Here is a 27,493-nt window from a genome sequence, read left to right as displayed (position 1 = left end):
TTTTCATGAACGCTGTGGAGCCAATAAAGCATCCTGTCAGATGGAATACAAATTGTTAAAACTAGTAGTGTGGTAGGATTCTCCACTCACCCTAGAGGACTCTTCATCTTCTTCATTTTGTTCTTCTTCCACGCCCAGCTCATCAGCTCTCTGCCTGAACAGAAAGTACTCGTTGGGCTGGGTCGGAGTGGGGCTGCCTTTGCTGTGCTCATCGGAGCAGCTGTTGACCGAGGAGCCTGCGGGACTTGGGGACGACTGGGACGACAGGTCGCAGGTGACCAATTTGTAGTAGTTCTGGGTGGCGACAACCAGGCGTGCCTGACTCTGCACACAGGAAGCAAGGTCTCCGGACGATCCAGAATGTGGAGGGTGGTAGGAGTTGCAGTTGGCGTCGAGGTCAAGAGCCCCCTGGTGCTCCACGGCACAGGAACAGATGGAGGAGGTGGACAGGTGCGATTCACGGATGAGAGGGAAGGTGCTGCCCAGGCAGGAGGGTTGCAGTTGTGATAAGGGAGGTTCAGTTGGGGATGTGTGAAGGTCCAAATAGAAAGCCCCTCCAGTTGAGTCTCGCTTGTTTCCTGGTGGATCAGAAACAGACGAGGTGCGGGAGTGGTCAGTAGAGCTGTTGAGGTTGGTGTGCCCAGAGACCGGTGGCTTCTCCGGAATACTGTTGTTCAACTTGTTGTAAATGGCGCTGAAGTTCACGAGCACGCCGTCGGAGCTGTTGCAAGAGGAGTCGCTGCCGTAGCCTTGCTGGCATTCTGAGAAAGGCTCTGTGAAGGCTTCAGGGAAGTGCTGAGGGTAGTTCTGGCAGAGTGCACAGCAGGAGCAGTGCTGTGTGGAGGAGCTGGAGGAGCTTCGCCCACACTTCATAGGATCATCCTTATCTTCTCCATCGTAATCGCCCCAGTCTTGCTCTCCACAATCCATGGACATGTTGGAACCGCTGCTGCCGTGGCGCAGCTGGCTGTCCAGTCCCAGAATGTCCAGGTCCTCCAGGTGGGTGGAGAAATCCGAGGCTACTGCCCTTAGGGACTCCCTACTGCTTCCACCCACTGACCTGTGCAACATAAAGGGCTCAGAAGCAAAGCCAAGGCCGTGTAAGTGGAAAGGAGTCATCCCGTCATCGTGGACAGAGTTAGTGTCACTGTGGAGGTGAAAAGAGGAGTCTTCAAAGTAACCACTGAGGTTATCACCATCCTCCTCCTCTTCTTCTTCATCCTCGTCTTCAGTATTCAGCAGGAATGGATTATGACGTAACGGATTCCTGTTCCTCGGTTTGGCTCTGGGTAAAGTGTGAGCCGTGATCAACTGGTCCTCTGAATTGCTCGAGGTAAATGATGAATCATCACTTGCTGTGCTGCCTCCTCTCCCGCCAACTTTTCTCTCTTTTCCCCCTTTGCGGGAGTCCCAGGAGCCACTTGAGGTCTGGATCAGGCTGCTGTAGAGGAGTGCCTCTCTCTGAAGAACATCTCTCTCAGGAAGGGAAGTGGTGCGACTCAAGCCCAGGTTCTCCGGTGGGATAAACGGGTTGCTCCTCTTCAACGAGCCCCCGCAGTCACCCTTCCGCCCGCCAGACACCTGACAGTGCACCAGGGGGATGTGATGCACGATCAGGGTCTCGCCTGACAGCTTAGGAGGGCTGTCCATGGTCCAGAAGGAGGAAGGGGGGTGGGACTGGAGCAGAGGGAGGCCCTGTGTGGGTGAAGGGGAAGGTAGATGTGTGATTTGTTGAAGGTTGGGTTCACTCTGCGTTTGCTGGGCCCAGCTCTGCAGGGCTGCCAGGGATTTGAAAGGAGAGGTCGGGGAAGTCAACACCGTGGTCAGAGTGGTACATCTGGAAAATACAAAGAGATAGAGAGAGGAGAGACGTTATAGGAGTAGGCAAATGCAGGCACCAAAGCACACACAGGTTCGAGGCTACATGGTCTTATAAAAATCACGTAGAGACAGTGCGGAAAATAGAGTGAGAGAATGATCAATAAGACGACATATGCTCACAAATATAATTTTTACGTTTTAACCTCAGTTGAGACAAATAAACACGGCCAAGACTTTTGTTTCTATTACATTCCTCATTGTGTTTTTAATGGCAAATGAGTCCCTTCTTGTCATCTCATTAATTACTTGTGTCAAAAGACATTAAACACCCAAGAAAAAATAAATAATGAGACACAAGATATTATGTTTGAGAAAGGGGCTGCTAAAATAAGATTTTTCTCTTCATCCAGCTCCTTTTCCGATCATGGATATGTAATGTGATATAGCAAATCATTCATGGTTCGATAATAATATTTGTCTGTTTCCATGAGCGAATAAAAAAATGTTAAGTGAAGTTCACCAAAATAAGATGATCTAAAATAGCTAAAGTAACAGTACAGAACTATATCCTTCTAGTCTCATCTGTGCACTGAGCAGGGTGAGTCAGCACCATGTGAATTGGAAACAGTGAGCTCCACCTACACACAGACCAAGCAGCTGACTCTTAAACAGGGCCATGAACTCATCCCCATTTGCACACATACCGATACACACAGGGCACAGTAACGGTTTCCCTCACAATCATCTATTGCACCTTAAACGAAAATAAAAATAACACAGATAATGATACGCTGGCTGCTGTTGAGGTGTGACATGTAGTGGTTTTAAATGTCAATATAAAAATTAGGTGTAGTACTTTGGTGCAATTACAGCCATTAGGCCAGGAAAATAATAGCTTCTATCTCATGCTGGTGGCATTAAGTGCTTGTGTTTCTTACAGTTAAGACTACCTTTTCCAAGATGCTTTCTGTATTGTTACAAGATGCAGATGTTGACTAATGACTATGTTGAAAGTCATTTTTTCCATCAGCCTTTCCCTCGCTCCCTTATCTAAAACTACACGGAACTCATAAAGCTTTGTTTTGCAGTGACAATGTTGGGTGTCACACAATGTTACATGCAGTATGACATGCATTTTAACAGCTGGGACACACTGACAATCTTCCTCACCATGTGTTAATGGTGGTTTCTAAAAATGAATGTGGAAATAAATATCCGTTGTCAGTGCAACTGTTCTTAGATGGATGGATATCTCTGTTGCAAAGTTATTTCATACTTCTTTACTATGTCTTTTCTCCAGTAATATATTATAAAGTAGATTATGAGTCGGATTAGGAATAAAAGTTAGCTCTCAATCGGATGATGACCTGGACCAGACTAGTGCTTACTAAGATTTAGAGCAATCCCTCTATTATATCTGCTTAGTAAAACATAATCCCAGATACAGTAGGTCGATTAAAAGCAAATTTGAAATGAAATTTTGGGAGGAGAGTTAAAAAAGAAAAGAAAGAAAAATCAGCAGAAGGCAGGAGCCAAGCCAAAAAGTGACATTACAATACATTATAATGTACAAATACAGATTCACATGGATAATAATGTGCGAGTGCAAATGCTGATGAGACCTTTACGAGCACAATAACAAGGTGCACAGTGAGCCCTGCTTCATCATTTTTATTGCTAAATAAAGAGAAGAGTAAGGCCAGCTAAATCTGCAGACTGCCAGTCTAAATGTTAGTAGGGTGGGACAGGTTTGCTTAGGAGCAGGGTAATAACTGAGATGCCACTCTTGACAAATGACCTTTTTAAAACAGGGGACTGGAAGGGCTTTTGCTGTCTGGGAGGCTTCAGCTTCACCTACACAGAGGTGGAGCTCAACCTTTTTATCTCACAGCTGCCCGCAACCCCCTGCTGCAGGCAGACATGTATGAACTTTCACAGATATTTACTTTTTTTTGTATTTTGGATTGATAAATTATAGAAACAAAACAGCTATTATTTTCATTCGTCATGATATAAAAAGAACTTCTAATAAAATGTATATTTCATGCTTCACTGGAGCAGCTGCCTTGTTCAGTGGCACCTCATGATAGCTGTTGGGATAGCATTTTTAAATTCATATTCAACATGCAGATTTATTTTATTCTTAGCTCCTGGTGCTCAGATACAGTATCACTCCTACACTTTGCATGAAAATCACAGAACGCATATCATTGATAAGACCAGAATGACTTTGGGGATCGATAACTATTTTAGGTGTCAAGAATATTATGATCTGAATCACAAACAACATTGCTAAACAACTTTCCTTCTCTGACACACAGACCGTAGGAGTAATTAAAATATTGCTGAAACTACACGTATTTACTTTGTTATAATCTGTAGTCTTGAAATGCTGTGTAAAACTGTGTTAATCATTTAAAGCACTTTGTAACTTTGTTTTAAAAAGGTGCTGTACAAATAAAATTATTATTATTATTATTATTATTATTATTCTACGAGGTTACTATAAACAGGTCCATTTTGTATTGATTATGTAGTAACAGCCAGAAAAAGCCTGATATTCCACTATTACTGCTTGAGTGAGCTGACATCACGGAGGGAGTAAGAGATCTTCTTGTTACATAACAACAAAGTACACGACTGCAATTAACAGCCGAAAGCCAGTAGTAGATATATTTTCAGACATGTATTCCCTTAAATCACATCCCAAAAAAATCTGAAGTCTGATGGCTCCTGTCAGGGGAAAGTGACATTATTAAGATTAGCTTAATGGTTGATGAAGAGTGCAGGTAATGTTAACACCAGAGACTAGAACAAGGGAGACTAAAATTGGTTTAAGGTATTAGCCTCACGGTCAGGCAGGCTCGGTTGTGTAATGCGAGTTCAGACTAGACAGTTGGTGTTGGGAGGACATTAACATAGGCAGCTATCAGAACTGCCTGAGGTTTCTTTTGTCTCACTTCCTTTGGCTTTATTCATTTTTTTATTAACTATTCTTGTGGATATCCTTGTAGAGAGAACGTAATGTTAGTACATGACTTCAATGAGTTTTGACACATTAATATGGTATATGACTACATTAAAGCAAATGTCATGGACATTGGCTTAAGTATTTTGGTTTTAATCAAAAGGATTTTAAAGTGAATGTATGTGTGTTTTCCACAGAGGATGAAACCGTTTGCTCTGTTATTTGCTGGCAGAGAGCTTTGTAAGCAAGACTGCTGCAGACAAAATACGTAGGGAAACACAGTCAGCGCGCACACACACACACACACACACACACACACACACACACACACACACCCCTTTCATTCTCTGTCTGTCACAAAATAGCAGTCCCATCTAATCTGCCATGGTTTTATGAAGAGGCAGCCCAAACCAGTCTGACTCTCCAAGAGTTTCTGGGTCAGCGACACAAGCCACCGAGTTCAGCCACAAGGAAATTTCACTTTAACACAATACTGTGTAGTATGGCCTCCATCATTTTATTTGTTTATGTACAGTGTGCCGAGGGATGCTTTCATGAATGTTACCGGGAAGACAAAATGATCAATACTAGAGCTTCACACCAGTATGTTACTTCACCATTTCTTGTATTTACTGACAGAGGAAAACTTGATTTCATCCCAAACAAATCCTCTTGGTAATGAAGGTAAGTTTAGTTAATTCAGTGCCGAGTGGGACTTCTACAAAAGCTCTGACTGCACATCAGACATTCATTTTAAACTGATATGAGCAGGAAGTCCCTCACCTTATCTAAATTCAGAGACCTTGCTTTTTCTTCAATATATTATCATAAGGGAAAAAAATATTTTTAAAGATTTAGATTCAGATGTTTTACTTTACTTAAACTCGACAACACAATGGAGTCTTCTCCTGTTACCTTGGTACCAAAAGTCCTCACATGACACTGTTCTCAGTAACTGGGTTGGACTACAATAATCTAAAGACCTTAGTTGGCAAACAAAAACAATTTCGATAAAACTGTTCTTTTTGGGCCTATTTTTAAGAAAATCATTTTCAGATAGCAGTTTAAACATTTGGCAGATCACTATGTTAAAGAGGGAATCAAACTGTGTTCTCCACCATTTCATTTTATGATCAGCACGGTTCACTCTTTCATGTGTTAATTCAATCGGACTTTTTTTTGGCTCTAGTTAGGGACCAAGTTGTATTATATTGTAAGGCATTCCTAAAAAACAAGTAACGGTAAATTTGAGCAAAAATATGATCTCAGAAATGTGTCACTTTCCTACAGGAAACATTATCCTGATACATTATGTAATTCATTAATCACAGCTGCTGTGGTGATGCTGGCCTCAATGCTGTCCCTTACAAGAGGACAGATGCATATAGGCTACCAGACTGTTCAAGTATTCAAGACACGTACAGAAACTGAAACAGAGAAACTTGTGAATGGGTCCATTGAATAGACTAGGCCATTATGCTCACTTGTTTTGAACACCACAGCCAGAGGAACCATTCATCTTCCACGGACACAACTCAATAATGGGGCTTTTTCATGCTAAACACGCACATAAACGTGTAGGAATTTATCAAACATATCTGAACATAAGACTTGCACTTGACACCACATCTCATCAATGCCGCCACGACAAATTCCTCTACATAGAGAGAAATACCAACAGGGTTTTCTGTCCATGTCAATACTCTTAATAACGAGGAATTCATTGAGGATTATTTTAAGAGCCAATTAGCTTTGACTTTTCTCCACTATCACGTCCTTAATGAGTTATTTGGAAATCCCACCTGATTGTATGTCATCATTTTGGAGAGAAGGGTGGGAAATTGTAGCCTGACGTCATCATACTCAGATTCTAGTCAGAATATGAGTCTGATACTGCCCCATCGTTGTTTCAACCGAACCAGGAAAGAAAATGCCTCTGTACTCAATTGGACAGACCAACAACCAATCAGAGCAACGGAGACAGACGTCACAGAAGCTACAAGTCAAAGGCAAGCTTCGACAGAGGAAAGGCAGAGTTTCTGTGTCGTGCAGACGGGTGTAGCAATGTGTATACATAAGTGATCACGGTTCTCTGTTCCTCTTTTCAAATTAATGCGATGTCGATATCTTCTATCACACATGCGATGGTGGAATCTACACAACACATCTCAATTCTCCAGCGGCAGCCATCTTTGTTGTAAACAAATTCAACCCAAGCGCTCTTTGGTGACGTGGTTGATTACGTTACTGTTGATGATCATCTGTCCATCATCGTATAAAGCCCGCCCTGGCAAATTGATTGGTCCGAACAGCTCTGGTTCGAGCATAGTTGCTCCACAACGGATCAAGTCCAGACCAAACTTCCCGACCTCAAATGTTGTGGGCGGGGCTAAGTTCGGCTGGCATCCAGGCTAGGGAAATTGACCTATTTATAAAACTAACACACACACACAGACACAAAAACACACACCTAGACAGACACACACACACACACACACACACACACACACACACACACACACACACAAGAAAAGGAAAGCAAAGATGTAACAAAGGACATCCTCCTGCTTATATCATCAGGGCTGCACTTCCAGGAATAAGACTGGGAGGGAGGAGGGTATCCGAGTGGAGGCACACCCTAGCCGGGGAGAGACAGACTCTCCACGGCTAGGGTGTGCCTGCCAAGGAGATGGAAATTACGACGATGGATAAATCACACTCACAGTGGGTCTTGTGACTATTTCTATAATACAATAGGAAAGAAGACAACCTTTTTGTGTAGAGGCCACAATAGTTAATACATTCCAAAATACACTAGGAGCAGTAAGTCCATTTTTATTGCCCTGTAGCAGGAAATTAATGCAATTCATCTGCGGAGGGTGGATAAGGTTGTTGACTAAACAAATGTTTGTCCTGAGATTTCTACCATCATAACTCACACTCACAAACTCATATTCTCTTATCATCATTCCCCATTAATCCGAAATGAAGCACAAACATTTCAACTAATCAAATCGTACCAATATTTTACATAATGATACAGTATAACCCGTCTATTTGACGTGTCTGTTAGATCTTATCTTGATTGCTCCCTCATCCTAATTCAGTGAGTGAACAGTCAGGTTTAATGTGAATGTGTCACTGTAGTAGGTCATACATTACCTAATGTATTATACCATCTGTAAGATTTCTTAAAAAGTGTACAATGTCCATATGCTGGAGATAACCCTGAAGAAAAAGAGTAAAATGAAAAATGAACAAAAAATCATCCTTGCATCCTCATTTCCTATCTCTTAAAAGCAAAAAAAACTAAGCTGAAAACCTTGGCGCTGCTACGGATGCAGCACAACATTTTAACAAGCGAGATCAACTTTCTACCATCTTTAAAATACAGTGCAGATGTGACCTGACATGCCCAGTAAAACATTTTAGGTCAAAAGGCTTCTTGGAATCCAGGTTAAAACTAAGCTAAAATTTAGCTGAAAAGTGGATGTTTTCTGTTATCTGTTAGGACCTTCTTCACACTGAAATTACATTTTAAATGCTGTTAAAAACAGTTACTGTAACCCAAACACGTCTAAAACTAGAAGGGCAATTGGCGAGCACAGACCTCCACCAAGGACAACGAGTTAACGAATGAAGTGAAAAATAATTTGTGTATCGTCCAAAATGTAATGGGTGTCTGGTGAACTGGCAGGTTAAACAGCATGTTGATGTTGGTTTTGGTTACCTATCCTAAACAAACAGCCAGTGTCACTGTGAACTCCTTTTTCATGCATCCTCTGTTCAGAAGGCCTCGTTTTCTCTCTCGTCTCCTGCACCAGTGGTACTGTCTGTAGCTGTCTGGTTGTTGAGTTACAGCCTCAGTGTGTGTGTGTGTGTGTGTGTGTGTGTGTGTGTGTGTGTGTGTGTGTGTGTGTGTGTGTGTGTGTGTGTGTGTGTGTGTGCGTGTGTGCGCGTGCGTGTGTGTGTGTGTTGCTGCTGCTAACTGAATGAAAAGAGCTTTTGTTTGTTGCACACATTCAGCATCTCACAGCAGTGTCAAATGAAGCCTGGCAAGTCGAGTGGGAGAGCTAAACAGGAGGAACGCTGAAACTGGTTGAACAACCTTGAAGGTTTCTTGGGACCTTAAGGCTTGTCTCATTACTGCCTACAGCTCAACCAATTACAACGGGTTAAGCAGGTATTCTTTATCTAGCAAGGAAGACACAGTATGTCAAAAAATCTAGACAGATAAGTAGAGGAGAAAACTAGGAAACATCCTGGAAATGACCCAATGTCACGGTACACTGAGCCATGTATTCAGGGTGCACATTTCCCACCAACAGCCACGTTTGTCAAACTAGACACAACTGCAGGTTGAAAATACACATTTTAAAGATATTGATCTATTAAGAAATCCAACCTCTTATAACTCTTTATTAGCATATTTCTAGCACATTACATTTTTTCTTACTGTAATAGAAGTGTAAAACAACATAATATTGTTTTTGTGTGATGCTGTAGACAGATAACAAAACTAGGGGGTTTAAGCCCTGTAGGAAAGAAACGTTCATGGATGAAAAATAATGAACAGAACTTAGCTATGTTTGGACTGAGGATGGCACTGGAGGAGAAGGTCATGATGTTTAAGTAAATCAAGAGGGCTTGCCCTTTCTTTGGCAGCCATTTTAGCACATCTCAGACCCTCTCCTCTGCTTGTCAGGCTCAGCTCAACATTGTCAGACTTAGTTTAGATTTCATCATTCTATCTGTCAGCCTCAGCTACTGTGTACTTGCTTTATGCTAAATGGCAACATGCGGATGTTAACATGCAAATTAGCATATCAGCATGTTATGTTTGCATTTATTTAAAGTGCAGCTCATTTTTAGAGGTATTCTATTCACAAACGTAGGATAAGTCTTGGACAAAGCATTACAGTAAAGGAGAGTCACAGCATCACCAAAGTCATTAGGGGCTTTCCAAATGGAAGGATTTTTGCAGTTCTTAGAACTAAACGTTCCTAGAACACTTTTTTCGTCGTGTTGGCGATTTTTAAGTTCCTCTGGCCGCAGTAGCGTACTTTTTTAGCTCCTACTTCAGAGCAGGGTCTTTCCCCTTTTCCCTTTTCCTAGGTGTACTTGATTGGTCGAACTTATAAGTCACGCCCACTGCCAACTCGGAACTTGCAAACAGAGCAACAACCAACAACGGGACATTTTTAACAACTTTCACCATCTTATTCATCATTAAATTCACTTCTGACAACGTTTTAGGCGAGAAATTAACTGTTTAGATTTCGAATATAGGCAGTCTTGCGAAAATTGATGCCGAATTGACAATTTGCTTCAAAGTTTTCGGAGTTGAGAACCTCCATGAAGTGAGACGACAGCCAGCAAGCGCCTGCCCCGGCCTCTAGCTCGTCGCTCGGCCAGTCATGCTCAGACACCTCGCTGTGAGCTGGAGGTCTCTCAGACCGCTCTCCTAAATAAGAGGCTTTTTTATTTCGCCGTTGACGGTTCGTTTGTTTAAATATCACAACACATGTCCATCATAAGATTAACGGGAACCTGTCGTTAACTGTCTTTTCGGAGTTAAACTCCACAAGTGTGTCCTGCGGCTCGCCAGCCGTCACACACACACACACACACACACACACACACACACACACACACACATCCACAGCGCAGCAGGCAGAGGCGGGGTCTGTTCTGAGTATAATAAAGCCCCGTCTGTGTTGAGCAAAACATTACGTGAATTATTACGAGAATGGACGGAATGCGGAACTCGGAAAAGTGGACTGATGCGGAGGTGCAGACACTGCTGGCCATGTACGGCCTCCTCCATGCTGCTTTGTTGTTGTTGTATGTGGCGCTAAGGTCTAATGACGATGCTATAAAGACCGTTGCCGTGCTTGCGTCACTCCCTTACCCCTCCTACCAGTCCCTGTGGCCACTTGGCCAGTGGGAATGCAAACGGAAAAAAAGATTTTGGGGGAGAGTAGTTCTTAGAACTGCTTAGAAGTGTACTTTTCCTCTAAAAAGTACAAGTACTATCCGGTCGGAAAGCACCTATTATGATGAATTGTCTGGGGACCGTGAATGTCTGAACCAAATTGCATGACAATCCATCACTCAGGGCTCTCATGAGTTATTTCACTTTGGACTAAACTACAGACAGACCAACATTGCCACCCTTAAAGCTGTGCTGCTAGCATGCCTAAAAAGAGATTAGCATCAGAAGTGTTTTCTATATGGCTCTCTATTAGGGGTGTATGATATATCGACTCAATATCGTTATCGCGATATCACGTTGCGCAATATTATATCAAAAGTGTCGCGATTAGTATGCAATATTTTGTTTATTTTGTGGAGCGCTGCATCCCGTCCGTTGGCTGTGTGGCTTTGTTGTGTTTGATTTAGAGCCCACTTGAAACACTATAATGATCATCATTTTCACTGGCCAGTTACCGTGCCACTTGCACATAAGTTGCACATAGTACACGTCAGCGCACAGGTCCACTACGTGACAAACCCTATGGAGCGTACCACGTGTGTGTATATTTCGACAGAGTGACAGTGTAAGTGAAGAAATTGAGAGAGACGGAAGGAATCAGAAAAGCGAAAGAAAAGTTGTGTCCTGTTCTCTTTATTTATTTATTTGATACTGTCCAACCAGTAAAACATGTGCTGTTCTGTAGACATGGTCCTTATTTATTTATTTATTCATGTTGTACCAGTCCAATATGACTGTCAGTTGAAATTGTGTTGTGAAAAATAAATTTGTCTTTAAAAATATCAAAATTAATATCATATCGCAATGTCACATTTTGTCAATATCGTGCAACCCTACTCTCTATACTACTTCTTTATTTTTGTGGTCAACTAAAAGCCTTGAAGCAACACAGGTGGCCTTGAATATGCTGGTGTGAACTGATGGCTAAATTGCTGATACAGTGAAATTAGAAGCCTTGTTGATCCTTTTAGGAAAACGCTCCCATCCCTTGGCCTCCTTTATGCATGTCAAAAGTCTGGACCAGCTACAAAACATCATTGCTGAAGCTGGAAGGGATTCGGTTTATTTAAACGGTTTCTTTAAAAAGTGCTTTATCAACATCGTTAAATGACCACACTAAAGTTGAGTCATTAGTGGAGTTGCACCATCCGTCGCTATCCTGCACTGACCTCTTTGGTGCATTTCACATCATGAGATTCCGGGTTTGCTTTGGTGGGAAGTGTGCTGATTGCCTAAAGGTACAAAACAAGACGATGGCGCAAGCTCAGTTTATTTTCTTGCAAAGTCACAACAGTGAACCCTCAAAACAATCCCTTGAACTACCTGTGTGTTCGAGCTAAAGATGGCCCATGGCCCTATTCCCAGCTTCCTCAAAGGCTTAGTGACAACGTTTCCCTCCTCACCCCTTTCTCACTTGAAAGCTTATATGCTTGCGTAATAGTTTCCCGGCTTGCTGTCACCCTTCGGTATTAGTGTCAGATGACATCCAGCCACAGCAGGCGGAATGTGACAGGCAGTAGCTGTTGACTTAAAATACAAATAAGAACATTTACAGCAGATTAGCTTAATTTTGCAAAAGACAATTCTATGCATGTAAGCTTTTGTATCTCTCTTTCTCTCTCTCTCTCTCGTCCATTTCCAAGCACATCTTACTCTCTGTTCAGCCCTCTTCCGATCCATCATGCTTTTCCTTCTTTTCTCCCATCCCCCCTTAGCTTCACTAAATCCCTGCTCCCCTACTCTCTCTCTGCTCTTCTTCCATCCACTGTGTGCACTGCAGTGTAATACGTCTTCCCTTAGCCAACTTCTGCCTCTCTCATCGTCTTCCTCTTCCATCCCTCACCTCTCTCTCCTCCCGTGCACACACAAATATCCAACAAAGACGGACTGCAGATGGTAACAGCCAAATCGCCTCACAATCTCACAGGACTTTTAGTGTAGGAGGCCACAGCAGATTTCACAACCCAATCCCTTCGAGAGTTTGTTTGTAGGAAATACCCTACTAGTACTGCCACTATTGTGCCAACTAATGTTACTTCCAACAGCAGGAGACATCATACTAGAACCAAAAAAGCTATTTGAGGTGAAATACATTTTCACAGGAAGTGGAGGAGAGTTTTAACCCAACCTTGTGTTCACAGGCTTAGTTTGACCCACACATGATTTCAGGTGGGCATTATTGATATTTACTTATAGTAAAATATATTCTGCCTGTCTTATGTGTAATGTTTATGCCATTTGGTGAACATTTTTGTGGGATAAAAATGTGGGATTTAAAGTATATGAAATAGTGAAGGTGAGTGATAAAGGGAATCAATATATATTGATAGCTAAATTAATCAAACTGATGTTCAAGGAAATAAACTGTGGTTCACTGATGCATGAGCCCAAACTCTTTATACTGTATGTGTAATAACAAATAAAAACTAATGGTGATTTTCATTATTTGTAAATCTGCTGACTCTTTTTCTAAATCAACAGATCTGTCAAAACCATTATATAACATAAATAAAAGCAGCAATAATCACATTAATTATTCGACTCCAGGTTTGAGTGTCTGCCGTAGGAAAAGCAAATCATTGGGCGAGTGTTGCGTTTACTCGTCTAAAGCAGGATATTAATCTCTTCATCACGCTAAATGTTTCTGCCAGTAACTCTGGAACTGCAAAGGCAGCAGAGAAGCAGAGTCTGTGGAGCCAAATAATGACAAACCAGCAATGTATTCAGTTCAACTTGAGGGCTGAATATTGAAATTTGTTCTGAACATTTAGTGTATTTGTTGTACTTAAAAAAATGTATTGCCTCTCCCTCCATATTTCTACACTGATTCAGCAGCTGAATTACCACCAGTCATCATATAATTACAAGACTGTTGTTAAATTCCAGCCAAAAGCACAATGAAAATGTCCACAGTATATTGATAGTCTCTCTCTCTCTCTCTCTCTCTCTCTCTCTCTCTCTCTCAAGTAAATGTATCAGCAGCAGAATGTATTTAAATATCAAAAATATAGCAGTACAGTGGTAATATTCTAATCAAGTTGTTTGGTGAACACAATTTAGTAAAACGCTTTTATTAAATGCAATGGTTACAGATATTTATTGCATTAATGGCATCAGTGGGAATAGGATGGTCTAAACTCCCAGTTACACAAGCACAAGTTTCTGTATGAAGTACCTCAATTATAAAGTTTAGACAAAAAAGGCTTTTGGGAAGTTGGCACGCCTTGAAAACAAAATAATTATGAAAGATAATCCTTCAACATTGGATAACCTTTAAAACAAGCCAAGCAAAGCTTGGAAAAAGTAAACACTTGTTTCACTGAGTGCAGCTGCAGATAACAAGAGTGTTGAAAAAGTCTATTTAGGGAAACTAGATAACACACAATAGGAACTGCATGTTATCTGAATGTGGTGCTTTTACAAATAAGATATACTCACACCATAGATGAAATCAGGACACACACATATCAAACACACATACAGAGAGAAACTATGCACATCCGGCATCCGCAGGCCCTTGGTTACATAACACATTCACAGACATGCATTCCAAGATCGGGAAGAGCAGCTGAACACTGAGAACAGGCATGACGCTATCTGTTGTGGTTTAAAAACATGTGCATGACCACGATGTTGAGGCTTTAAACTTGTAGTGCCATGATTATTAGCTCAATGCCCACAGGTCCTTTCTCACACTGACTGGTCAACGCAGATAGATCCAGCATTGGAGAAAGCATGACAAAGTGAAAACATGGAAGTGCTTCAAACTGTGATAAGATACTGCTGTTGTAAATGACATTCACTGTGAGTAAACAGAGCTACTTTTTGTCATCGACAGCTACTCACTGGTTCCTAAATCCTCAGCTGGTAGGATTTGCTACACTGGATTTTGGACAGTTGAACAAAACAAGTAATTTGAAGATGACAACTTGAGCTCTGGGAATTTATGAATACCCTACATTTACATTACATTATTTTACACTAACTGATCTAGACAATTCAAATAAAAATCAAGATATTGAATGATAACAAAAATAATGGTTAGTTGTAGACAGTAGAGCTGCAACTAGTAACGCATAGCCAGATCTATCTGGATAATGGTCAGGCTGCACAAGTTACAGTACCATTCTGGGATAGGGGAAAAAATGTTCTGGCTTGTTTCTATTTCTTTAAACCAATCACAATTGTCCTGGGCAGTGTTAAGCCATGGTAGTCTGGCTATCACCAGACCAAGCTCAATCTTTTAAGATTGAACATTAGTCTGGGGAGTCTGCTCTGTATTTTCTACTGCACAAGAGGCGTGATCAACGGGTATAGTTTAATAACTCTGTACGCAACTGGATAGTCCTTCAACCAATCAGACCACAACAACGGGGTTTGAGCTGAGCTTGATTCTTTTAGCCACCAGCGGGGGTAGCTGGTAAATTAGGCTTTTACCAAAGCCGGTCGGTAGTATGGCAAACACATCCTTCTTTTGTAGGAAGGGTTCCAGGGCAAGTTTCTGTTCCATTTTCAGAGAAAACTTGCCTTTGAAATAGGGCTGTGTATTGGCAAGAATCTGGCGATACGATACATATCACGATACATGGGTCACGATTCAATATATTTCGATACTGTGCTTAAGGCGATATATTGGGATTTTTTTAATGTATAATTTTAGAAAAACTAATACAAAAAAAAGTGTATAAAAGTCAAAATTGTTTACTTTAGGTAAACAATTCAGTACACAAAACTGCCAGTTTGGGATTGTGGTTCACAGGTTCTTAGTGAGCTAATTTTTATATGCTAAAGTAGGTCAAAGTTCAGCCGTAGCTACATTGTTAGCTTCTAGAAAAAAGTCAGGCACTGCTAGGAACTGTTAGGCGAGGACACTAGTGGTGTCTCAGCATAGCCATCTAGCGGTAGGGGGTTGAAACACAACATAAACGTGAACCACTGTCTTACATGAATACTTTTAAACGTTAAAAAAATAAAATCGATATTGCCTTTTTGAAAATCAATACAGTATTGCAAAATAAAATATCGCGATACTCAAGTGTATAGATTTTTTTCTTACACCCCTACTTTGAAATATTTTAAAATAGCAGCGACAGCGGCATCAACAGGTTGCTGCGCTTTGGTGGCCGCCATGTTGAATGTAAACAAAAAGCTGCTTGCCGTCGCTTCTCTATCGTCATGTTAAACCTGCCAATAGCGCGCCAGGTGGATAAGCCAGTTTGTGATTGGTCCCCGCAGATTTGTAACGGAAGACAACAAAAAAAAAAATACATTTCAGAGAGAAATATTGTACTTTTTACTCCACTACATTCATCTGACAGCTTTAGTTACTAGTTACATTACAAATTAAGATTTGTGCACACAAAACACATGTAGTTTATAAAATATGTTTTATTTTAAATTAAACTACTCAACAATATACAGGCCTACAAGTACAGCTGAAATGATTAGACCATTAAACACTGAGTTGATTGATAGAACTGTTTGATCGTTTCCAGTTTCTAAAATGTGAGGATGTTTCTGCATTGAGTACTTTTAATACTTTAAGTACATTTTCCTGATGATACTTACATACTTTTACCTAAGTAAAATTGTCAATGCAGGACTTTTACTTTTAAAAGAGTATTTTTACAGTGTGGTATTTGTACTTTTACTTAAGTAAAGGACCTGAATACTTCTTCCACCGCCGGATCCAGTAAGCCAGACTACGGTGCGGCGAGACTGACCTTTAAGATGTAGTGACATAAGTGTTAGTAACCATTAGGAATCCAAACAAGAAAAAGGTATACTGATCATCTGATCTGAGATGCAGTTCTGCTGACACATCCTTGTCATTAAGTTATAGATTTAAATCTGTGCGACCGTTTACTCTTGTACGCAGTGACACCGTTTTGGTGGCTGGTGTTGAGTTAAGGGTAATATTGGAACCTTAAATGACACTCTAGGCCTGCTGATCTTCAAATCTCTTCTTTGATCTCTTTTAGTCAGTCATTCATCTGCAAGGTTAATTCATTTCTGCTTGATTGAATGTAGGAATGATTTTGCACAAACTAAGGTTTTCACTTACATAAACCAGTGGCATCCAGCCATTATAACATTCCTCTACCGTACATTTATCAGGCATTCTTCCTGCAGGAAATCTTCATCATAATGTTTTGCAGTAGAATCATATCAGTATAATTGTACTACTTAGCTGAACCGATACAGGGGGATAATCAGAAAAAAGAGCACATTTTCAAAATGATTCTGGTGCTCTAAGCGATGTCACGCGTTTTTTAGGCTACAAGATTTTTTGTCACATACAGCAAACATCTCCTCACCATCCGCAAGCTGCCTGTCCCCTGAACACACTTAAAAAAAAAAAGTGGTCTCTGTAGACAGCCCAGGCTCCACAAACATCAACAAAAACAAACTGCGCCAACCTGCACCACGAAACATAACAAACAGTCTTTTCAGCGTTCCATCCAATAACTGACAAAAAGGATTTGGGGTGGGGGGGGTTAGTGTGCGGAAGTACGGAAGGGAGGGGGAGGGGACGGGATGAGGAGGGGCGAGCTAGCCTTGTTTTGTTTGACAATACTTCGAACATCAACAAGAAGTCACGTCACCCAACATCGCTTAGAGCACCTTTAACTCTCTGAACTTCATAGGCACAGTGCTTTCTCAAATAAATTACTATGCATACTACTACTACTGCTACTACTATTGGTACAACTACTGCTGCTGCGACATATACCAACAACTTTTACTTGCAACTGTTACTGCATTAATAGTAAAGATAATAACAAAAAGCTTCTTTAGCACGATCTCCCCATAACAACAGCTACCTATCTATCTGCAGGCAGTGATTCGCAAAAAAGTAAGACCTGGATGATGAATTTACTGCAGACGTACGCAGGTTGCTAAATTGTTACCTAGCTAATTCAGTCTGTAAGCAAATCTAACTCAGGTTTTGGAGACCAGAGACATAACCATGCACCATTTCCTGAGATGATCTATCAGGTTGTTAAGTAAAAACACCACCTACTAAATGCATGTTTCACCAGCGTGGATTATTATTATTATTATTATTATAGAAATCAATAACTGATGCAGTCGTCTAATAATGATGTGTAAGATACAGTAGAAATCAAAGGAAACAACCAAGTCCCTATAAGCGCATCACAAAATATGTAACTGAGAGATCACCACTGAAAAATTCAAGTCCCAAAACAAACATTAGCCTACATGCAGCAAAACGTTCAGGTAATGCTGTAGACATGACACAACGATCTTATTGCTGTGTGATTATGCCAGTAGACGTTTCTGCATCCCCACCATATTGCATGTACAGTAATGCACCTCACAACACCAACCTGCACACACCAACCAGAATATACCAGGAAGTACAGTCAGTCTGCCTTCAAAATAAAAGCCCAGGAGCGTGCACTATGAAACAAAAAAGGCTCTCAAGCTTCGTACATGTATGGCCAACAACAATCACTTCAAAATGTTCAAATTATCTCATATCCGTAACTATACAAAGTGAATCTATGGCTACAGATAGATGTTATGAACTGTATTGTCGCTGCACGAGACTGTGAGTTCCCTCAGCAGTTCCTTCAGCAGCAGACCCCAGGTCCTTCATTCCAGCAGCAGTCAGACTCTTTAATGCAACATCATAATGTAGCACTGCTAGCTGTTTCTGCAATATGAGCCATCACTTTACAATATTCTGCACTATGCATTTGTATCTATATTTTTTTACTGTGTCACCTTCTACTGTGCAATATACCATTTCTTATTAATCTGCACCTTATCTCATCTATGTCTGTATATATATTAGGGCTGTCAGCATTAACGCGTTAATTACGATTTTTAAATCGTATTAATTGCATGCCGCCATTTATTAATTTATTTTCACTTCATTCGGCTTTGCGTCGTGCCTAACCGGCTACTATTTTGCCGTACTTCCTCGTAACACATCCTGCTGCAGCAGGAATAGCAACGCGGATTTCGGTGCCTCATTCCGGTGCCACTGATATGTCTGCACTTCTCTCCGATGCTCTGAAACAGACGTTACAGGAAACAGAAACATTGCTGCATGTGACGCTAGTTAACACTACACTCGACAGCAGCTAACGTTAGCCTACCGCTAGCTAGTAGCTGGATTAAACACGTTTACAATGCTGACAGCTAACGCTAAAAAGTTTTTTCTTTGCGCGTGTAAAGTTTGTCTGTATTTCACTGTAGAGGATTCAACACCGGGATGTAACAATCTGCAGCTGCTGTTGTCGGAAAAACACAGATGGTGCATTCAATGAAATTGGTAATTTACTGTCTCGTGGTGCATCCAAAGTTGTTGTTAAATGCCCTTTTCCCATCTGGTGGTTGTTTTTTGTCATTCAACAGCTATTTACTGGTGAAATAAGTTATTGTTATAGTGATTACATTATTATTAAACATTTCATTTTGACGATATGGCCTTAGCAATAAACAAGCCATTCTTTAATGTCGCCAACTGTTTAGTACCCTTCTTTTTTTTTGTACTTTCTTAAAAAGTATCGGTTCAGGCACCGTTAAGGCACCGGTACCATTTTAAAAGTACCGCTTTAGCACCGGTATCCAAACCAAACAATACCCAACCCTAATATTGACTCTAGTTTCAAATGTGTGACTAGATTAAATATATAATAAACAAATACAAATCTTAAAATCAAGTTCATAAAGTAATTTGATTCCCAATCAAGATACACTGGTAATAATTGCTTTCCATTGTTAATATGTACTTAAAAACAGTTCTGAAATGCAAAATAATAGAATTTTAATCATGTGATAAAACATGCGATGAATCAAGATTAACTATAGAAATTCAACGATTAATCGCGATTAAAAAATTTTTATCGTTTGACAGCCCTAATATATATATTTATTTTTACCTGTCTGTATGTAATAGAGGTGTTTATAGTGTATGTGTATTACTATTGTTACTCTTGTTCTATTTCTTATTCATGTGTATTTTTTCTTATACTGTTGTGTTTGAATTTTTTAGCTGCTGTAGCAAGGGAATTTTCCCAGTGTAGCATCAATAAAGTCCATCTTATCTTATGTATTTCTTATTAACTAATACATATGTAATTGCCTTTGATTTATATAGTAGACCTTTTATGACTTTATTGTTGATTTAAATTATTTTTGGAATGCCTTATTTTCTTAGCATCTTACTCTTTGTAAATACACATTATTGTTTTATTTTCTCTATAAAAAAAACAACAACAACCGTTATTTGTATGATGTCATTGTTATTTTGACTGTTTGTATCCTGTTCTTTATATGTTTTACTTTGCTTATGCATCTCACTTTTTAATGTTTTTGATACACACTATGTTTTGCTAGAGATTAATATTTATAAATGATACACTTTACTTGAATATTCAGTTTTGCTCCAAGTGATTTTGACTTGAGTGGCACATTATTATTTTTTGTATATTGTTGTCTAATAAGTCTTTTACAACCCTCAACTATGATTAAACCCCACCCAAAGCCACCATGCTTTTATTTTACTAAATTTAAGCGGAAATCATATTGCTTTATTCTGTCAAACTTAACGCTGGTTGTGTACTGCTTCTGTTTCCAGTGATATCGGGTCAATATGGTGATACGTACATTGGGGTGCAGGCCGCTGGTGTGGCAACGTTAAACCATCCCAGTTCATCATAAACGAATACTGACTGTTTGTTATTGACAAATTATATATTTTTCATCCAGCGTTCACGGCATGTATCCCGCATTTAAACGATGAAACACCGTTGATGTGTTAAACCCAAACCGTTAACGTTACCGTAGCTACATGTCGCTGCCTTTGTGCCACTGCGTTAAAAATATACAGGCTAACGCCACAACCAAGCCTACACATTTTTTTTTAACATTAACACATTTAACGTCAGCCTGTTTAAAGACGATATGGCAATTCGGAGGGGAAAATATGAAAGTAGAGGTTGCGTCTTTCCCGTTATGGTTTTGGCCGAGCGAGGCATCATTTTTTTCAGCCTCCGACGCGATGCTGGCCAAGAACCCACTCCTTTTTATTCCGTTTGTTCTCATCCAACTCTGACCAAATAACCCGATTAAAATCAAAATGAAACACACTCACCTTGCCGTAGATGGTCGGCAGTAGGTCTATTTTTGATACAAAGCATGAGAAGCTGTAGATAAACCAGGCTGGTGGGCAGCTAGTCCTTGACGTGTGGGAATATTGTTGTCTGTGAGACTGCAGGGCGACAGCGGCGGCGCATCGCAGGATGGGCTGGGCCGGAGCGGCACGTCATCCTGAGGTCACAGTTTGGTCCCAGACTGGATTATCTAACCCTGGGTGGGTGTCAGTGGGACGACTGGCACTCATAAACCTGTCAACTCAGCCAGGTTAGTTTTAAAAAAAAGAAAAAGAAAAAAAAAAGAAAACTGAAATGATGTTGTGAGGTCATTCTACATATTGAAATCAGTTCAAATTATATTTTATTTGTACAGTATACCATTTCAAAGTGCTTTACATGATAAATTAGCTTCCAAAATGTAATGGAGTAGAAGTATAAAGTAGCTCAATATTATAAAAAATCTACCTTAAAAAATTGTACTTAAGTACAGTACTTAAATGAATGTACTTAGTTACTTTTCACCACTGAATATGGGGCTTTAAATAATCTAAAACTGCAGATTATATACAGTTAAGAGCAATCAGAAGTTCAGGCAGGCATGAGCTGGACATCAGTGCTTTACACCTGTGAAATGATGCAACTAATAAAATGAAACTAATACAAGAATAGAATATAATAGAAGAGAATAAATTAGAAGTTCATATGGAGTATATCGTACAGTTCTCCATGGCCAAAAGAGCTCAATCAATCAAATTTTGTTTTATTTGTCACGTGAAATCATATGAGGTACAATACCACTGACGTTGCATTCTGTTTTTACAGAACTATGTCTAGATGTGCAAATGTGCACGCTATTCCTGTCACAATTCAAAGACAAAAGAACCCAAGAGCACGACCTAGGATGCAGAGGTAGAAGGAAATAGTCTTTACTTAACAAGGATGCAAAAATCCAGGGAGGAAACAATACAAAGGGGTCAGGCTGAGGCAGAATTCAAAATACACAAACTGGGTAAAAAAAAAAAAGAAGCTAAGCCATAAAGCACAAAGGCAATCTGGCAGAGGGGTGGTGGACGTAGGGAGCTAATGAGGGAGTGGAGAACAGGTGAGTGGGGAGGATGAGCAGGTAAAGTGAATCAACTGATGGGAGGGCAGGCAGATGGGAGTGGCAGGGTCAAAAATGGCCGCAGAGTTAAACACAAAGTATAAACAAGCAAACAGGGGAAAAAATGATGGATGAGCAAACAGAAATTCACAACCATGACAATTACAATAACCTTCAGTACAAACTAATCATTGTTTTCCTCCTTTTCCTAAAATGTTTCTGTACTAAAACTGGTGGTAAAATATGTCATTTGAAAATTGGAGATAATACAAGATATCAAAGCGCCAACAAGCCTTTGAGATGGTGTCAAACACCAAAATCAGTCTCAAGCTCTGGCCAGCTATTTTCACTTCTCTGGTGTAAAACGACCATTGACATTTAAACCGTGGCTAATCTAATAGAATACAATTATATCACTTACTTTGGAAAAAGTTGGAAGAACGAAATCATCAGTAACAATGTTGTTTCACCAGACATCTGATAGGGTTTCCACAGTACTTAATATTCACACTGCACATGAAAATGTAAAAGAGCAAGACTTTTTTTTTCTACATAACAAATGAAAATAGGAATGTCTAACCCTATTCTATATCCTATCTATCCTTATTAGTACATGGGCTATCGCTGTTATGTAGCTGTGCGTTTTCTTTAGGGAAAGTGAGGTATCTCTGCTCCAGAGAAATATTATCACCATAATTGCTGGTCTCTGTTGTGGTGCATTAACGTTAAAAATATTTCAGGGATAAGGGCAAAAAAGGTTATCGTATACCTTCCAAAAATAGATTGAATCATTTCTTTTTTTAATCGCAGGTTTATACTTATTGAATCTTGTAGTAACAGTGATAAGACCTGTGCTGTGTCAGGCATACATGAGTAGCATTCAGTTTCTTAAATGTGCCTTTTTCCCCTTGTATAGGCTGAGCTCTATCTGCTGGTTATCTAATGTTACTGCATTTACCAAACAGCAGATATTCAACCGAAACTCTTATTCCAATAGATTACTCCCTGTAGTTACTGCTGTAAAGCATGCTAGGTGCACAACATTTGACAGTATTTTCTTATTTAAGAAGTGATAAAAAAATCGATTTTCAAAATTCCTTCTTTAATAACCTTTGATTCTAACATGTCAACAAAAGGAAACAAGAATTTTGAAGCTGGCTTTATTCAATGTTGAGATTTCTGTTCTGAAAATGTATGCAAATTAGCACATATTTAATAAGATAATGCCTCATTTGCATGTTAAAACTTTAAATTTCAGAAAACTTGAAATCAACAACAAATAATTGTCTTAATATAAGTAATCAACTGGGGTAGTTTCATGGTGATATCTATTAGTTCATTTTTTTTTTTTTACGCTAGTCTCCCCTTAATTTGTCACCTGTTAATAGACTGATGTGTGTTATCAGGGTTAGAACTACTTTTTATTCTGCCACTAGATGGCATCACCTGATGTGAAAATCAAAGCAGCCTTACGGTTTAGCTGCTAAAAGTTCATTTAGATTATGAAAATGTGTGGTGTGATCTACATAAAAAGATATACATACTTTTTTTTTTTAAATATCCTATTTCATGTTTTCAGTCATATTGAACAATTGCAGTAATCATTGCAACTGTGGCTGTTTTGATATCAATTGATGATTGATGATTGTAATACACTGTACAAAGATAAAAAGCTGACACGATTTAAATTAAAGCCCTTTTCTGAACGTGTTTTATGACGAACCCAGCCCCATTACTTCCACCTCTTTCCAATCAACCTTTTAGGAACTGTGATTGGCTGTCAAAAACAAGTGAAAAATGATTGAACTACCACAGCACCACTTTGGAAGGAAGACTTCCCACAAGAAGTTTTGTTCGGTCAGCTGAAGTCAGATAGAGGCATTTCAGTTTACATTATCTCTGGCTGAAGCCATGGTACTTTGAAGTGGTTCCTTCTGTGCTCAACATTACGCATTTAGACTGATATTGTTGTTTAAACATGGCCTTCTTTTGGTGCTGCTATGACTGCTTCAGACAAGAATTACATTACAATTACACTCATGAAGCAAAGTTCAAAAGTCTTATATTTTTTAAACCAAGTGTAATGAATTTTAAAAATACCTTGCAACATGTTGAATTCATTGACCTTGTGGCTGTAAAACAGAAATTGATATCTTGGGGTTTTTCAAAAGAGGGGATAGATTAGTTGACCTTGTTGGATGATACTTTATCAACAGCTTCCTAACATGGCTCTGTGCCTGGCATCTATGACATGACTTCCCAGCCTAAGGGTCCCAGCTACAAGCCCCAGGGTCCCAGCTATCAACCCCGGCCTTAGGTTCTCAGCTACCTGTCCAAGCCCCTGCCCCGGGTTGCCGGCTATATCGGCCCAAGCCTCAGCCCCAAGTTCCTGCTGCCTGTCAAGGCCTCGTCCCCAGGTTCCCGCTTATCTGCCCCATGTGCCCTGCTACCCGTCAAAGCCTCAGTGTGCGGTGAGGGGCCCAGCTTGCCAGAAGAAAATATGTTTTGAGAAAGTTCTGTTTAAACAATGCAGGTGCAAATGGCAATCAGCACTGAACACCAACCCCATGCACATCTTTCTGCATATTAGACAAAAACACAAGAAAATGTATGACCAATATGGGCTTGATTAAGTGCACCTGACTAATGATGTTAACACTCATCCTAGGTCAGTACAGTGTGGCAGGTTGCATAACATGTTAATGTCCGGGACCCCTAGGGGGTCCTCAGAGTCAATGCAGAGTCAAATTATTTGGAGGCTCTCCTGCTACTAAAATTTTTTTTCGAAAATTAAAAAGTCTTAACATGAATCCAACATATTATTAGCAAATATAAATCCACACTGCTAACTGGCCTATAGGTAAGGTAGTCACTAATGTAGCCACCCACAGATACAGTTAATCCTAAGGATTCACTGTGCCACATGTATGTGTAACATTAAAACATGATTTATAAAATAATGCCAACAATTATTAGGCTATATTACTGTAATATCTTAGTATTCTATGCAAAAAAAGCTATATATAAAGGCTTTAGGCCATCCTACACGTTATTGTAGGCCCAGTTTAATATGCAACTTCATTTTAGCCAATATATGTAGTAGGGGGTCCCTGCTCAGTCTCTCTTTCAGTTAAGGTGGTCCTTGGTTAAAAAACGTTGAAGACCCCTGGTTTAGTCTATGGTCTGTATTCGGATGAGTGATGAGTGATGAGTATTCCAAATTCCTGCCTTTGCTGCAGCCTATGAATGCAACATAAGAGCCGCCCTGCTCTACCGGATTTCAGCCGGTAGTAAGTCGGTGTTTGCCAGTGACAGCCATCCCTTAAATCATCAGGACCCCTGCATTGTCAACCTCGTCCTCACATCTGTAGCCTACATTTCTTATGACACGGTGCGATGAAGCGGAAAGTAAACGGCATTTAGGAGTAGTCTACATGACAGCTGTGCAACAGGCAACTGGACTGCAAACTCACTGAAGGCTCATCGGCTTTGGAGGAACTGTTGCACAGAATCCCGCTGCGATGTCCCTGCTGTGTGTCAGAGGTAAGGTCTCACTTCATAGCTGCAGGTTGTCCTTTTTTATTTTTTATTTTATATTACTACTACTACTACTACTACTACTACTACTAATAATAATAATAATAATAATAATAAAAAAATAAAAATAATTAATGAATGAAATTAATATAGAAACAGAAGAATGGTAAAAAAACGTATGAGCTGTTCGGCTGCATTTAATGATTTGCTGAAAAAGCCAAGTTAATCCTGTGCAAAGATGTTGGGATTTTGTACTAATAAATATTGCAAAACAGCACGACTTCCTATAGTAGCCTAATGTTCTACTACTCTCCCAGGGATTAAGAATAGCATTTAAACGTAGGCCTACAGAAAATCTAAAGGGCAATATTATGTAATATAAGTGTATGTTGATGGTGTCTCTCGTTAATTAGAGTAGAGTCATAAAATGAACAAACTTTAAAGATTTTCAGCTGTTTCTCTAGACAGTCAGCAACATGTGTGATTTAAACACCATGTGGGCAGTAACCCTTATACTGTGTGTTACATTCAGTTTCCTGGATGAGGTCATGATGGAAATACTTTGTTCTGACATCAATGATAACAAGTAGTTGATGGGAAACAGACCATAGAACTGCAGTACCTTCTTATACTATATCAGAAGTGACAAACCGTTGGTGGTGATCACAGTTATACCAAAGACTAAAACAAAGACCTGTGTGGCACTGACACTGTTTACTGTGTGTGGCTATTTGATTGGAATGTGTTTTTGGCCATACTCGTTAAATATACTGTATTGTTGGGACATGTCCTTTTTTTTTGGAGAATATGTTTCACTGAGTTTAAGAAAAGTTAGAATACTTAAATTAACCCTAATCGGAGTGAAAAAGCCTAGAACTAGAGCTAAACTGATAAATCAGCTGATATTCTTAAAACAGATACTGTATATCAAGACAAGTAACAAGAAATTGCGGTACAGAAATGCTTAAGCTACGTTTGAGGTAGTTGAGAAAACAGTATTGTGCACCAAAAAGCCTATATGTATGAGCATGAAGTAAAGCTGAGCTGTGATTTGGGCTATATTAGAGAAAAGACAAGGCATTCAAAATGAGTAATATTATCAACAAACAACATACCTGAAGACTTTTATCTGAAGCAACAGAATCATACGTCTCATGACTGAAGCTGTACATGTTTAATGGGGGTTAAAAGTGGATTAATAACATTAAGCCTTATAATTGTGAAATGGGTATTTAAGGTTTTGATACTAGGCTGTAATATGCTGAAGCAACAAGTTTTTACTTACTTTTCCGGATGACATTTGGTGCATAGGGCCCTTTATGTATGTGCTTCTCCAAACTCTGGGCGGGCCGACTGCCATCTACTGTACACTGACTACGGATAAGTACCTCAAAAAACCCCATTTAAAAAAAACTAAACCGAACTATCCCTTTAAGTTGCTAGTCCTTAATAAATATTATTTGTTTCAGTGGAAAGTTTCGGTCTCTCATGGTCCTCTTCCAAACTGTTCTGGGGGGAAACAAGGGTGCTTGATTTTTTTTACAGTGTGTATTAAATATTGGCTAAACATGTATTGTCTTCTTTATTCCTGAAATATCAATATCAACCTATAAAAAATACCTATCAATGGAACCCATGCACTTGCTTTTGTTGTAGAGGAGAGATACTGGATCATAAGTGGAAGTGAGGTGAAATTGAATGAGATATTGCTTCCTCCTGCCACAAGTGCAGTACTGTTGAGGTGCCCTCAAGCAAGTCACTTGAGCTGCAGCTGGTCAAATGAAGCTGATCGGTGGCCTAGAGCTGGAGGCTGTGGTTGTATTGTGCAGGTGTGTAACTGAAAGAATAAGAAACAAGTTGTTGCAGACAACGAGCAAGTGTATTCAGAAATATACAGTTTAGTTAATGAAAGGTTAAAGAAAACACTGCCACCAGTTTAT

General features: G+C 39.8%; 1 protein-coding gene across 3 annotated transcripts in view; it reads right to left on the bottom strand.

Moving 5' to 3' along the window:
* rusc2 (RUN and SH3 domain containing 2) overlaps window positions 1–21,044 on the bottom strand; it is a 41,916-nt gene extending 20,872 nt beyond the window's left edge. For all 3 annotated transcript variants that reach the window (XM_078251431.1, XM_078251432.1, XM_078251433.1), the window contains exons 1-2: window positions 20,914–21,044; window positions 91–1,837 (exon numbers count right to left, since the gene is read on the bottom strand). In XM_078251431.1, coding sequence (XP_078107557.1) covers window positions 91–1,650 — 1,560 coding nt within the window. In that variant the 5' untranslated portion in view covers window positions 1,651–1,837; window positions 20,914–21,044. The remainder of the gene's footprint in view (window positions 1–90; window positions 1,838–20,913) is intronic.
* Between the last annotated feature and the right edge of the window lie 6,449 nt (window positions 21,045–27,493).

The sequence above is a fragment of the Sander vitreus genome, chromosome 5 (assembly GCF_031162955.1).
Source record: "Sander vitreus isolate 19-12246 chromosome 5, sanVit1, whole genome shotgun sequence".
In the NCBI taxonomy this organism is placed as follows: domain Eukaryota; kingdom Metazoa; phylum Chordata; class Actinopteri; order Perciformes; family Percidae; genus Sander; species Sander vitreus.
Note: the sequence above shows the minus strand (reverse complement) of the source record. Positions and strands in the feature narration are given on the sequence as shown.